Genomic DNA, 15,848 nt, shown 5'->3' with positions numbered 1-15,848 from the left:
GGCAGGTAGATCAGTGGAATAGAATTGAAGACCCAGTATTAAACCCACATACCTATGGTCACCCGATCTTTGACAAAGGAGCCAAAACTATCCACTGGAAAAAAAGACAGCATATTCAACAAATAGTGCTGGTTCAAGTGGCAGATGGCACGTAGAAGAATGCAGATTTGTCCCATTCTTATCTCCTTGTACAAAGCCCAAGTCCACATGGATCAAAGACTTCCACGTAAACCAGAAACACAGAAGCTATTAGAAGAGAAAGTGGGAAAGATCCTCAAACACTTCAGCACAGCAAAAATTTCCTGAATTAAACACTGACTCAGGCTCTAAAATCAACTATTGACAAATGGGATCTCATAAAATTAAAAAGCTTCTAAGGCAAAGTACACTGTCATCAAGACAAAACTGCAACCTACAGATTGGGAGAAGGTACTTTACTGATACTACATCCAATAGAGGGCGAATATCCTATATACAAAGAACTCCAAGAAGTTAGACTCCAGAGAATAACCCTATTAAAAATGGGATACAGAGCTAAACAAATAATTCTCAATGGAGGAATCTTTTATGGCTGAGAAGCTCCAAAAGAATTGTTCAACATCATTAGTCATCAGGGAAATGCAAATCAAAACAACCCTGAAATTCCACCTCATACAAGTGATAATGGCTAAGATAAAAAACTCAGGTGACAGCAGATGCTGGCAAGGATGTGGGAAATGAGGAACTCTCCTCCATTGCTGGCAGGGCTGTATGCTGGTACAACCATTCTTTAAATCAGTCTGGCAGTTCCTCAGAAAAATAGATATAATACTACCTGAGGACCCAGCAATAATACTCCTGGGCATATATGCAAACTATGGTTCAACATAGGGACACTAGCTCCACTATGTTCATAGCAGCCGTATTTATAATAACAAGAAGCTGGAAAGAACCCAGATGCCCCTCAATAGAGGAATGGATACAAAAAATGTGGTACACTTACACAACGGAGTACTACACAGCTATTAAAAACAGCGAATTCATGAAATTCTTAGGCAAATGGATGGATCTGGAGGATACCATCCTGAGTGAGGTAACCTAATCACAACACACATAATATGTACTCACTGATATGTGGATATTAGCCCAGAAGCTCGGAATACTCAAGATATAATTCACAAAACACATGAAATTCAAGAAGAAGGAAGACCAAAGTGTGGATACTTTGATCCTTCTTAGTAGTTGGTACAAAATACCCATGGAAGGAGTTACAGAGAAAAAGTATAGATCAGAAATGAAGGAACGACCATTCAGAGACTGCCCCACCTGGGGATCCATTCCATATACAACCACCAAACCCAGAGAGTATTGTGGATGCCAACAAGTGCTTGCTGAGAGGAGCCTGATATAGTTGCCTCCTGAGAGGCTCTGGCAGTGTCTGGCAAATACAGAAGTGGATGCTCACAGCCATCCCTTGGACTGAGCACACAATCCATAAAGAAGGAGCTAGAGAAAGGATCCAAAGTGTTGAAGGGGTTTGTAGCCCACAGGAGAAACTAGATTTTGAACTATCCAGTATCCCCAGAGTTCTCAGGAACTAAACCATCAACCAAAGAGTACACATAGTGGGACTCATGGCTCCAGCTGCATATGTAGCAGAGGAAGGCCTAGTCGGTCATCAATGGGAGGAGAGGCCCTTGGTCCTGTGAAGGCTCTATGCCCCAGTGTAGTGGAATGCCAGAGCCAGGGAAGCAGGAGTGGGTGGGTTGGTGAGCAGGGGGAGGAGAGGGCAAAGGGGGAGGGCTTTTTCCAAGGAGAAATTAGGAAAGGGAATAACATTTGAAATATAATTCACGAAAATATCTAATAAAAAACAGACATTGAAAAAAGTTCATGTGCAGATTTTTATGTTTTTATTGCTTTTAAGTTGTTATTGCCACGGAGAGGTGGTAAACCTAGCTCAGCCACAGGGACCTATCGGCCATTTGTTGGGAAAGAAAAGATCTCCAATTGGTGTTTAAGCAAGGAGTGTCCTTGGTTAGCAGCATATGAGAAATATCTTTCAAGGCATATACACAGTCATTGTTATGCCAAGAAGAGAAGGTGGTGGGCTCTAGTTGGTTCCTTAAAGGTCCTCCTCTAAGAACAGATGCTAACAGGAATTTCCAACCACCCTTGCCCTCTGCTAACACCTCCTTAGCCTATGGCATCTTTAATCTAGTTGAAAAGCTTTATTCATGAACAAGGTTCAGTTAGGAACTGTGTTTGATGACCAAAGAAGTGCTCAGAATTTAGTAAAAGTAGGGTGGTCCTGGAGCAGAAGATGCCTTCAAACTTATTTTGCTTTCATAGTACTGAGTGCCTAAATTTGGGACACATTCACATGACATCAGGATTGTGTGGTATCTAAACTGTACCCTAAATCTGTACTCTATGCCCAACACTGTGTCTTTCTAAACTGTAAGACTCCTGTAAATATGGTGCTAATACACAATGGAGAACCATTTTTTCATAAGGAAGGAAAATCTTTGATTTGTAGAAATGTGGTTGAAACTGGAAGACATCGAATGAGATAAATACACTTTATCTCATATAGAAAAGTTAAAAAATGTTTTTAAGTTTGAAAAGTGATTACTAGAGATTGGAAAGTGTGTGTGTGTGTGTGTGTGTGTGTGTGTGTGTGTGTGTGTAGTATGACAGAATTTGATCAGTGCACAATGGGAATATCACATCAAGCCCCATTAATATGGTCAATCAATGCATGCTGTAAAGAGTTTCTGAGAGCCATAACAGTTGTAAAATGGTAGTAACAAGAGTGCTAGTTTATAAACTCATTTATAAATAAATGTGTGAACTTGACTACACTCTTAAACATCACTCCTGAAGCACAGAGACAGTCTAAAGCATTTTCAAAGCACTGGAGATTCTTGTGTCTTGGGAAAGCAGTTATTCATCCTGCCCTGGCTCCCCCTGGAATGTTTTAATTTCAGACTCCACTACAGGGAAAAATTGGGGGAGGAACAAACCCATTGGGAAGATGATGTCAGTGAAGTTGCTTGTCTCTTTATTTCTCTGTCTTTGATAAACTCCCAACTGTGGAGAGTATTTGGCTTCCTCTCTGCCCAAGAAGTGCCTGCCCCCTTCACTAGGTGAGTATCATTTCAGGAGCCCTCTTTGCGTGCTCACAACTGGGTTTCCATACAAGCGATTTCAGTTCTTTGTCTCTGGAATGGCATCTCTCTCCTCCAAGATGGCCCTGGGGAGGCTCAGGTACTTGACTGAGAAGGGGTAAAGTGTGCAGGAATACTAGCTGCTAGGATAATCAGGCTGTTCCCAAAACATTTCCTTCAGTAGTTGATGGAGAATAATACACATTTGAGCTTTAGAGATACTGAGTTGAACATAGTGGTATGATTAAGTGAATGCAAAAAGAAAAAAAAAAAAACCAAAACACCAGTGCCTCTAATAGTGGTTAGCCTTCTAGGACCTGAGTATCTTGTTCCTCTGCTCTATTTGTCATTGAGAAACTCCAGCTTCTACCTTTTTCTATGTGCCTTTGGATCCATCTGAGTAATGATTATCTTCACTTCAATGAGGCAGATCACTATGTGTCCTTGTGAGGCTCAGGGGGCTGCATGTAAATGGCCATATGTGTGGGAACCATCTATGCATCTATAGTATGCTGTAGCCTTGTGATAGCATGCATGTTATATAAAATGGGAGGGTCTGGGTATATTCTTGCTCAAGATTCCAGTTGTGAGTGTGTCCAGCTGGGTGTCCCTTGAACTGCATAGCTGTTCATCTCTCTCAGTCACTAAACCATCCATTTTTTCACCTCACTCAAAGTTTTTCCATATTGTTCTTACTTAGCAAAGCATGACCACTGTGGTACCCAACTTTTCTGGACCCTATAGAGAAATGTAATGTATTATCTTAGGAGTCAGGAAATCCAAGGCTGCTTGTTATCAGTTCTAGAGCTGAAAAATGTCTTTAGTGATGTGTTTTCATGGAGTCTGGGATGTTGTCCTCATGGAGTGTCGCTGTTTTTATGGGGTTTTACCTTTCTGTGAAAGGTCTGGATCATGTGTCATGGCTTTACAACTCAATTTTTAATAGTCTAGGTCACAGTGGCCATTTTATTACTCACATCCTTTAACTGTCCATCTGCCTGCAAATTCCACATCTGTGGCTTAATCCGTGGATGGAAAGTATGTGAAAAAAATTATGTCTGTTTTAGTAAGGACAGGCATTCTCTGTCAACATCACCTAAGCAATATAAGATAACAAAAACTCACATGGCATGGATACAGGGTAAGATATTTTATGTCATCTAGAAATAACTTATAGTGTGTGGGAGAATGTGCATAGGCTATATGTAAATTCTGTTCCATCCTATATAAGAGACATGAGAACCCTTAGGTTTTGGTGTCTGACAAGCTATGGAACCAATCCTTTTAAGATGCTGGGGGTTGCTGTAGATATGTGGGCTGGGGAAGAGGACCATGCTATCTCTTCTCTGGAAACTTCTCTTTCATGCTCCAGGATCTTTTGTACCTATATTGGGTTAGGTCACCATCTGAAGACTGTGGTTTCTTTTCTAGAATTTTGACCTCAGGTAAATGTTCTTTCCCTCTAACTATCAATCATCACATTTCTTCCCTTTGCTATGTCAGTGTTTGTGTGTCTCTGAGTCTGATTGATGCCATTGCTTTGTATCAGTAACTGCTGGATACATCACACCTTTTCCTACTGTGTTTCAGCCTTTAACTTTTCCTCCTCTTGTGTTTTCTCCTACATCTTGAATGCACCTGGACATTGCAATACTTGATATTTGTTACCAAGATGTCACTGTCTGTGTATCACCTTTGAAGTTCATTCAACTGTCACTGGTGGAAGAGAGGCATGGATCTGGGAACCTTGGGAAACGATTCCTGTGTGAGCACATTTGTCCTACTGGGTCTCACAGAGACTCCAGTTTTGCGGCCCATCCTCTTTGTCATCTTCCTTCTTGCTTATGTAGCTACGCTTGGTGGCAATTTCAGCATCCTGGCTGCTATCATTATAGAGCCCAAACTCCACACTCCCATGTATTTCTTCTTGGGGAACTTGTCTATGCTGGATGTTGGATGCATTAGTGTCACTGTTCCTGCCATGTTGAAACATTTTCTATCCAATGACAGACACATTCCCTATGGGGCCTGCCTCTCACAGCTCTTCTTCTTCCATCTCCTGGCTGGGGCAGACTGCTTCCTTCTGACTGTCATGGCCTATGATCGTTATCTGGCTATCTGCCACCCCCTCACCTACAACACCCATATGAGTTGGAGGATTCAGAAGGCCTCAGTGTGCCTGTCATGTGTGTTTTCCTTTAGTAATGCACTGACCCAAACTGTTGCCTTATCTACTCTTAAATTCTGTGGTCCAAACACAATCAACCACTTCTACTGTGACCTCCCTCAGCTCTTTCAGCTTTCCTGTTCCAGCATCCAACTCAATGAGCAGCTGCTCTTTGTAGCAGCAGCCTTCATGGGTGTGGTCCCCTTGGTCCTCATTACTGTGTCATATGGCCATGTGGCAGCTGCAGTTCTTCGTATCCGGTCTGCTGAGGGCAGGAAGAAAGCCTTCTCTACCTGCAGCTCTCATCTCACTGTGGTAGGCATCTTCTATGGGACAGGGGTCTTCAGCTACATGCGTCTGGGGTCAGTGGAATCTTCAGACAAGGACAAAGGCATTGGCATCCTCAACACTGTCATCAGTCCCATGCTGAACCCACTTATCTACAGCCTTAGGAACCCTGATGTGCAGGGTGCCCTACGGAAGGTGCTCACAGGGAGGTAGCCCACTAATGACACTCTTTTCTTTTGGCCTTAACCAATGTCAGAGCTCCTCTCATTGCTTCTAAATGATATTGAGATTAACAGAAGTGAAGTGTGTGTATGACAAAATGGGGTACATCCTTGGTTAGAAAGGGGAGTTCCCTAAAACTATCACTTGCATCATCACTGCCACATACAAGGTTCTAAGTGACTAGTGTCACTACTTCCATTATTCTCCTAATCATATAAGGTGGGTGCAGCTGACATATTGTAGATCAGAAACCTTAACTTCAGAGAGGTTGAGTAACTTCCTCAAAGCCACAGGGCTAGTGAGTGTCAGAGCAAGGATATGATCCTGGAGGCAAGCTACACATGTAACTATTGCTTCTTAGTGGTAATAGATTATTGCAAGGAGGAGGGGCACCCTAAAGTAAAGAGGTGATAATAAATAGAAAATAATAAAGAGTAATAAAAGAAATGTCAGTGTAATAAAAGCTATATCCACAATTAAAACTGAATTAGATTTTTATTTCTTTGCTGAATCTGATTTGTCCAAAGAAGCTGTTGCAGATTGAGGGTTTTCAAAATATCAGTTTATGAGATAAACAAATAAAAAGACAACATATCTTAAAACATAATTCATGAAGAACAGGCATTGTTTAGAAAAATCATAGAAATAAGGCAGAATGTTTCCCCATTAGACCACTTACAGCAAAGGACAAATGATTGTGGAAGGATGCTCACAGAATGATCCAAAGACTCAGGCTGTTTGAGCCTATCTGGATTTATCAATAGGCTTTTAATTAGAAAGAGGTTTGTCACATTTTATCTAAATAAAAGTCTATTAATTAGAAAATCTCATGAACTGAAAAGAAAGTTTTGGTACCTATCCTTGAACAGGAAACTGACTGTTCCCTTTATGTCACCTTAAGGAGGAAGCTGCCTCAACTGAAAGCTTTAGACAGCTGCTTCTACAACACAACAAAGTGTGTGCCTATTAAAAAGCTAGAGGTGCTAGGGAGATAGCTTAGAGGATAAATCACGTTCCATATAAGTGTGAGAACTGAAGTTCAGGTCCTCAGCACCCACGGGTATAGTAATAGATATTGTAGCCATCTGTAATCCAAGCTCTCAGAAGGCAAAGGCATGGTATCCTTAGAGCAAGCTCAGACAGGATTATAGTTTAGTGGGGGACTCCACCTAAGCAAGAAAATAGAAAGTGATTGACCAAGACAGCAAATGTCAGCTTTGAACCACCATATGCAGGTGCATACATATATATATATACACACATATACACATATATGGGTACATGCACATGTAAGCATGCATTCATATACATACACACACAAATATATGAGAAATAAACAAATAAATAAATAAATAAATAAATAAATAAATAAGAAAATACAGAAAATCTAATGGAGGGCAACATTAGGCTCACTATTTACAGATAATCACATGGACAGTTAATATATAATTATTAAAAATGCTTTTGTCCATGATATACATTTATAAAGAACAGAATTGTTTAATGCCTAAAATTCTATAATTTTGCCAACATAGGTGAACTCAATAATATGGGTGACTCTCCATGATATTAAATGTAGATAATTGCCATCCTTTTTGTGGGTGCATAGTATTTCTTTCAGTAGATGAGGTGAAATGAATGTATTTATATACTATTAGGAGATTACATTGAATCTGATTGTTCTAATAATCTGGGCTGCATGGTATGCTGGGATTAGCTTCCTGTGTGTTCATATGTGCACTCTCTTCCAATTGCTAAATAGAAAAGCCTATTATGAGGATTCCTGGGTCAAAGGCTATGAACTCTAAGAAGACAGAAAGCCAGGAAGCAGGGCCCTGGGTCAAAGTGTATGAACTTTAGAATACTTAAAAACATTTAGCTAGAGACAGAAACTTTTTGATTACGTCTTTTCCTGCAAGATCCCAGTACTTTTGGATTGCTTCCTGAATATGGGTCTCACTACACGTTCCTGGTTGGCCAGGAACTTTCTGTGTATCCCAGACTGCTGCAGACTTGCGCTGATTGCCCTGCTTTTGCCTCTAGAGTGCTGAGATTACAGGAGTGCAGTATACCTGACATTCTTTGGATTTTATATATAAGACTCCAAGGACTCCCCCCACTTAAATGTTAGTTTTTTTTTTTTTAAATTCTGAATGTGGTAAGAGATTAAAGTGAACTCAGAGCTATGAAACCATCTTAAATTATTCTGTGATTTGAATGCTTTGTTTCCCTCAGTCTCAGGATTGCGATGTTTGAGCTCCACATGGTGGTGCTATTTGGGAACTTTTGAAGTGGGGCCTAGTTTGAAGGTGTAGATCATTTGCACTGCGTCCTTGAGGTAATATCATCCCTGACTTGTTCCCATTTTACTGTCTCTACTTCCTGTCCACCAAGATATGAACTGCTCCTGGCCTTCCCTGCCATGATGGACCGAAGACCTCTAAAACTGTAAGCTAGAATAAATCTTTCCTCCATCCAAAAACAAACAAAAACACCCAACAAAACCTTTGGTTAGATTGACACTCAGAAATGATTGAACAAGCTGGTATTGCTAATTATTGATTATTTCTATTTGTTTAAATGCCACATATTATAACCCATTTCTACATTAATTGAAATTAATCATTAGTAAAATTGAATGTTGTGTTTTAAGAATAGTAGTAGAAATATTTTTATATGAAAACATATAAGATGATCATCTTTATTTTTATGAACTTGGCAATGCTTGAACCTTGTTAATGGGGCTATTGAGTCTCATATTAATGGAAAATGGGCACTTGTCATTCCAATGAAGTCAACTTCGTCTCAGGTAGCATGTGCTCTTTGAGAGTTCTTGGGAAGGAGGTAGACACACAGGGAAGATCCAGGGAAAGGAAGTCTGAAAGTGAAGATCACAGATGAGTACAGCTCTCTAGAGAAGTTTTGAAAAAGGCCACAGACAGCGCAAAGGAGTTTAAAACTTTTATTATCATTATTATTATTATTGTTATTATTATTATTATTTTCTGTTCACACATGCACACACAGAAAATCAGAGGACAGCCTTATGGAGTTAATTTTTTCCTTTCAGCTTTATTTGGGTCCCAGTGACCAAACTCAAGATATCAGGCTTGTATAATAAAGGCATTTATACCCATTGAGTCATCTTGCTGGCTCTATTCATCTTATTCTTGCTTGTTTTGAAACAGAGTATCACCATGTAGCCCTGGCTGGACAGAAATATTGTGAAGAGAACTTTTAATAGTTTTATTGAAGATAAGAAGACTGCTTGCCAGAGTGCTGCTGGACAAACACCAGCAGTAGTTGATTGCAGTTAGGTGCTTAAGAATGAAATGATTTCCCACAGACTAAGAACAAGACCATGAAAATGCAACAGTAGTAAGAGAGATGCTTGATTTTCTATATATAGAGATATGTGTGCTGATTAAGAAAAGCAGCCACTGAAGTGTTTACTAAGGGGAATAGAGTTAGTACGATATGTGAACACTGGCTCTCATCCCTGTTACTACTCTGTCATTTCCCTTTCAACAGGTGATCTTGCTAAAACGCTGATTTACTGGATTGTTTAAAATGTCTACTTACTGTTCCTGCCCTACAGAAACCCATAAAGAAAATTATAATGAAATGCTTTAAATGCAATAATAGTATTTATATGTTCATTATAAAACCTAGGGATTAAGCACTCAATGAATCTAAGGAAAATTTAAGCACTGGAAGCCAGGACTATATGGCAATAGTAAATGTAAGGTTTAAGTCTATCTATCTATCTATCTATCTATCTATCTATCTATTTCCTATCATTTATCAATGTATATTTATCTATCATATACCTAGTCACATCTGTACATATCTATTTATCTGTTCACTTCATTTATTCATTCAGCTGACTAATGCGTACTAGTATCCTGAATGTTCAGCACTATTCTATGTAAAGAATACAGAAATAAAACAGTAATTAGAGGCATATACTTCTCCCTTGGAGACTAGTATGGAAACTGTACACACAGTGGAGTAACCATACACAAATACTACTGGATATAGTAGCAACAATTCCAAGCATGAAAGGATTAGTTGTTGTGAAGGATAGTTTCCTTAATGAAGTGTGAAAGCTACATTTATCTGTGGGTAAGGATAAGATTTAGAATGCAGTTAGGAGCCATTCTGGATTGGTAAAGTGGCAGGCATTAGGTTCTCCTCTAAGACTGATGACTTCATTAGCTTTGGGTAATTGGGTAGATCTCAAGTACTAGGAAAGATTTCCTTTCTGTTGACCAGGCTTTAGATAGCTGTGGGTTACTGCCAAGACATGAATACCAGTATTGCATCATTAGGGACATCTTACCATCCTTATTGTTATTGTGGTTCATAGGAATTTTGGTTGTGTAAAACCATTGGTTCTCTCCTTCCATTGGAATCTTCTGGTGCTGTGAAAGATTTGTTTTTGTTTGTATGTTTGTTTTTTTTTCTGTTTTTGTATTTTCTGGGAATTCAAAATGACATCACGAATTTGTACAACAAACTGGCCGGTGAGGGGTGTGTGTGTGTGAGAGAGAGAGTGTGTGTTGGTCATTCATGTACACATGTGTGCTCACACGTGTGAGTGCATATGTGGATACCAGAAGTTAATGGTTAATGTCATGTGTCTTTCTTGACTCTCCTATATTTTATTGAGGCAGGATCTCTCACTGAACCTGGAACTCCCTGATTTGGATAGTATAGCTAGCCAGTGTGCTGTGGGAATCCTGTCTCTGTCTCCAGAACACTCACATTCAGGCATACTACCATATCATTTTAGCTTTTACTTGGATGCTGAGGATTCAAATTCAGGTTCTTATGATTGCACAGTAAGTGCTTTATCCATGGAGTCATCTTTTAAGCCTTGACAGTTAATCATATTAAACAATACATTTATGCCTGGACTCCAGTAATTACAGTTGAAGGTATTTTCCAGGGAGGATTGAAGACATAGATCATCATAAAGAATTGGAAACACATATTTACTAGAGCTGATTTGTAATGACTAAAATCTAGAAATAACCCAAATGTTCATCAATGGTAAAGAACCATACATTACATAAATAGGTAAAAAGCTAAACAAATTACTATATCTATATAATAGAATAGCTTTTCAGTGAAGAAAAATTTTTAGCACACTAGTATCTTTATCCATATTTTTTTTCTGCTTTTCATGTACCATTGTACCATGGTCTGAAAATACTACACAAAAAGTTACAGAAGGAACCAACAAATAAGTTTTAAATAACTTTTCTTGTAGCATATTGCAGTAACTATTTTATCTTATTGTTAGTTATGATGGTTAATCTCATTCATGAATTGAACTATTTTATACATGTATATGGGAAATTCATGCTGTATTTATATATGTTTGGGCTACACACAGTGGCAGATAACCCCTGGGGATTTTAAAATATTTTCCTCATAAACAAGGTGGACAACTGTACAGCCATCTCCCACAAATATCAAAAGTATTATACTTATTGAAATCATTAATTTATTAAAAGAACCTGAATAGGGCCTGGAAAAAAGATTCAATAACTAAAGAGTCTGCCACACAAGCATGATGATTTGAGATCAAATCCTCAAGAACCCACCTAAGTGATACTGAGTCCAGTAGCACTTGTCTGTAATCCCAGTGCTCCCATAACAAGAAGGGATTCAGAGACAGGAGAATGTTTGGAAGTTCATGGGCCAGCTAGCATAGTGTACGCAGCTGTAAACAAGAGGACTTGACTCAAACGAGATAAAAGGCAAGGACTGACACTTGAAGTCATCCTCAGATCTCCATGTGTGTACTGGAGAATACCTGTACACCCCCCCCCCACACACACACAGAGAGGGAGAGAGAGAGAGAGAGAGAGAGAGAGAGAGAGAGAGAGAGAGAGAGATATGCATGCATGCATACTGCATGAATCTATTTATGCCATAGTAAAAGGCAAAACTCTAGGGACAGAAGCCAGATAAGACATTGCTGAAGGCTGTAGTATGTGGAGAGTGTTAATTACAAGGAATCACTTGTGAGCCATAAGGAATCACTGATGCATCCTCCCTGTTGGAGAAGTGCTAGATCCATTACTGCACATTCTATCAAACTCATAAACTGTATGATTAAGCTTACATAAAACACAAGCCAACTTTCCAGAATTATATCTGAAATATGTGAAAATTAAATGAGATCATTGCTGGGTCTCAGAGATCATCTGAAATCCAGGCTGAGCTCCAACCATGGATCTACTTGGACTCAGCAGGCTATCAAAGCATTTAAGATCATACTCTCCTGTCTCCAACATGTTGATGATGGTGTCATGAATAGAATACTTGTTTAGGTGGTGGAGAGAAACCCGTGTGGACTGAGGTTGTTCTCCTCTGACTCCTTTGAAATCCTTGGGGAATTATATTACTATTATTTGGGTGCTGATTAGCTCCCAAATGAAGAGAACAACAAGACATACTCTCAGCTTTTTATAAGCTTTCTGAATACTGACAACCTTGGGTCAACTTGGTAGTTACTCAACTCTCTGTAAGAACCAGAAGCACACCAGGTGCTACAGTGAGGTAAGTGCCTTCCAGTCCTCCATACCACTCCAACAACCTGTTTTCTTTCCTTGTCAAATAAGGACATGTGAGACAACATCCATGAACTTCAACTTCAGATAGTCTTTTTTTTTTTTTTTACTATCTATGTGTAGGAAAAGTATCAGGTGATGATAAATTAGAAGAGGCAGTGATGAGCCTTTCTTCTCTGAGTAATTGGGAGGGAAAGGTAAATTCACACATATACATATGTATCTGTATGTATGGCAGGGGCCTGGAGAGTCAATAGGAGTTGGGGAGAAAAGAGTAAAGTGTCTATTCAGAACAAAATCTGATGTGTGTGATCTTGTAAGTTTTTTTGAGCTTCACTTTTCTCAAAGATAGCCAATGGATTTTTGTAGAAAAGAACATAATGATGGTGATGGGATTGGTGTAGGTGCAGGAGTGCCACACTGTCCTATGATGACCCATTACCCTAATAAAGATAAGCTCTTTATCTGGAGTTGTGAGCTTTGCAACTGTGCTACTGGTGAAGCGCTGGAATGATCAGGCTAACTGCCTATGATGCCATAGGAGGGAAAACTCAAATGAAGACTGGGCTGTGTAAGGAGAATTTCCTTGAAGGCATAGAGCAACAGCTAAGGATTGAGTCCCAAGGGATTTTTTTTTAATCTGTGGAGGGAGCACTTTTGACAGAAAAAGTAGAAGTTAAGTTACAGGGAGAGAGTGGCCCAGCATAGGTGAGGGTCCAGAAGCAGAGAGAGTCAAAGGAAACTCTCCTGAATGACTTTTATAATAACAATAAAAGGGCCTTTGATTTCTTGTTTCTGTCCATCCACTGTGAACTTATTGTCATATGAGGTGAGTGGAATCCAGTGAAATATCCCCCAGAATTTCAATTCCCCATTTGCCTTTGAAAAGCTCCTGCTCTTCCTTCACACAGGCATGCAGTAATCATGTGTCCTTGTTATACTTAGCATCAACTCAATTTTTTTAGTCGCTCAGCAAAGGGATCATCTTTTCACCTGTGTTTCACAAATCACACCCAATCTGTTAGTTCCACCACAAAACACTCCTTAATATTTGACCAATAATTATTAATGAAGATAAATGGATGGGACCCTGACTTTTTAGAATAGTTATTTGGATGCTAACACTGATAGTTTTAGAATGCCATACCTCTTTTTATTATACACAGTGTCACCCCAAAAGGCCTAGTAGAACACATGCCAAAGTAATACAATGTAAATATTTGGGATTGGTGCTAGACAGTCCTTAGTTTGTGCTAGCTCTTGGGAACATTAGGACCTAAGAGTGTTTATAAAATCTTTGTAAGCATCACTATCCTCATTATATAGAGGCACAGTAGTTACTTCATAGAATTTAATGAAATTAAATAAAAAGAGCTATATACACTACATCTAAATGCTAATATTCTTTAAAAACTGTCAACCGCAGCTCCAGTCTTCCACCTCCATGTATTTCTGTACTTTGGCTCATTTCTTGTTCTTCTCCATTCTCAATCTCTTTATGCCTTTTTGAGTTCATGAAAACTTTTTTATTACTCTTTTATCTTATGTTGCTATTAACCCTATGGTGTACTTTGTAGAAACTCATGTACTTACCAACCAGTGAGAGTTGTTAGTCAGTTTCTATAAACTGATACAAATGTAAAATGTATGGTAGTATTGAAATACTTGCACACCATGTTGGTAAATAGCCACTCAACCAACCCCTTTCCCAGTATTCTCTGGTTTTCTCCCTGGACCAGTAGCTAAAAGGTTGATTATTTGGTCAGTAGGACTCTTTAGAAAACTTCAGGATACCTGCAAAGTAGGCAGGTATTGATTTTAATCGGCAGGTAGTGTTCTGCACATACCATACCAGCACCATGTAGATGCTGATTGCATGTTCACACATGCCTCTTTCTTTCCCTATTGTGAGATCTAACTCTTCCTCCTTTGCTCTCCAGCTCATAGCAGTGGCCTATGGAGCCAGGTGCCTGGGGAAACAGGACAGCTGTCACGGATTTCATCCTTCTTGGCTTAACAGGAAATGTAAGACTGCAACCTATCCTTTTTGTTGTCTTCTTCTTTGCCTATATTGTCACAGTTGGGGGTAACCTCAGCATCTTGGCCGCCATCTTTGTGGAACCCAAGCTCCACACTCCTATGTACTACTTCTTGGGGAATCTATCTCTGTTGGACATCGGATGCATCAGTGTCACTGTTCCTCCAATGCTTGTGTGTCTCCTGGCTCATGAGTGCAGAGTTCCCTACGCTGCCTGCATTTCACAGCTCTTTTTTTTCCACCTCCTGGCAGGTGTGGACTGTCATCTCTTGACAGCCATGGCCTATGACCGCTACCTGGCCATCTGCCAGCCCCTCACCTACAGCACCCGCATGAGCCGTGAAGTGCAGGGCACACTGGTGGGTATTTGCTGTACTGTCTCCTTCATTAATGCTCTGACTCACACAGTGGCAGTGTCTGTGCTGGATTTCTGTGGCCCTAATGTGGTCAACCACTTCTACTGTGACCTTCCACCTCTTTTCCAGCTCTCCTGCTCCAGCATCTACCTCAATGGGCAACTGCTTTTTGTGGGAGCCACTTTCATGGGAGTAGTCCCCATGATACTTATCTCAGTGTCCTATGCCCACGTTGCAGCTGCAGTACTACGGATCCGCTCCACAGAGGGGAGGAAGAAGGCATTTTCCACATGCGGCTCCCACCTCACTGTGGTCTGTATCTTTTATGGAACTGGCTTCTTCAGTTACATGCGTCTGGGTTCTGTCTCAGCCTCAGACAAGGACAAGGGCATTGGGATCCTCAATACTATCCTCAGCCCTATGTTAAACCCACTCATCTACAGCCTCCGGAACCCAGATGTACAGGGTGCCCTGAAGAGGGTGCTGACAGGAAAGAGGTATCCAGTGTGAGAAGACAGGACAAGGCTATTAAAATGTCCTGCCATCCTTACATATGTCCTTGGCATTCTCATACTGGAAGCTCAAGTGCACAGTTGGAGGAATTCTTCGGAAGTATGTCTAAGGATGGAAATAAATTAGATAGTATTGGTTGGAGGAGATTATAGCTTAGCGTTGCAGAATGTTAGATAAAGACCATGTAAGTTATTGATAGAAGCTATATTAAATACAGATGGAAGAAAATTAAAGCATGAATCATGAACAGGAGATAAACTTTTTGTGTATTTTTACTTCTTAAATTAAGATGGTAATAAATAAAAATTGTTCAGCCTCCTTTATATATAAAATCTATGTTTGTACTAATGTGTTTTTAATATTTTTATTTTAAAATTTATTTTATTTACTTTTATTGGATATTTTATGTATTTACATTTCAAATGTTATCTCCTTTCCTGGTTTTCCTCCAGAAATCCTGTATCACATCCTTCCTCCACCTGCTTCTATGAGGGTGATCCCCCTCCTACCCACCCACTTCCAACTTACAGT

The 15,848-nt window shown here is 39.8% G+C and overlaps 2 protein-coding genes across 2 annotated transcripts; both read left to right on the top strand.

Moving 5' to 3' along the window:
- Positions 1-4,860: 4,860 nt before the first annotated feature.
- On the top strand, positions 4,861-5,863 carry Olfr399 (olfactory receptor 399). The gene has a single exon (NM_147004.2). The coding sequence runs from the start codon at positions 4,882-4,884 to the stop codon at positions 5,815-5,817; it is 936 nt and encodes a 311-aa protein (NP_667215.2). The 5' UTR covers positions 4,861-4,881; the 3' UTR covers positions 5,818-5,863.
- An 8,503-nt stretch (positions 5,864-14,366) lies between these two features.
- Positions 14,367-15,314, top strand: Olfr139 (olfactory receptor 139). The gene has a single exon (NM_147003.1). It carries the CDS (start codon positions 14,367-14,369, stop codon positions 15,312-15,314), a length of 948 nt encoding a protein of 315 aa, NP_667214.1.
- Positions 15,315-15,848: the final 534 nt, after the last annotated feature.

The sequence above is a fragment of the Mus musculus genome, chromosome 11, assembly GCF_000001635.26.
Source record: "Mus musculus strain C57BL/6J chromosome 11, GRCm38.p6 C57BL/6J".
NCBI lineage: Eukaryota > Metazoa > Chordata > Mammalia > Rodentia > Muridae > Mus > Mus musculus.
The sequence above is the reverse complement of the archived record's forward strand: the minus strand, read 5'-3'. Positions and strand labels throughout refer to the sequence as shown.

What these genes read in the sequence shown, in the direction of transcription:
- Olfr399 (NM_147004.2), top strand. Translation starts at nt 4,882, where the DNA reads ATGGATCTGGGAACCTTGGGAAACGATTCCTGTGTGAGCACATTTGTC.
- Olfr139 (NM_147003.1), top strand. Translation starts at nt 14,367, where the DNA reads ATGGAGCCAGGTGCCTGGGGAAACAGGACAGCTGTCACGGATTTCATC.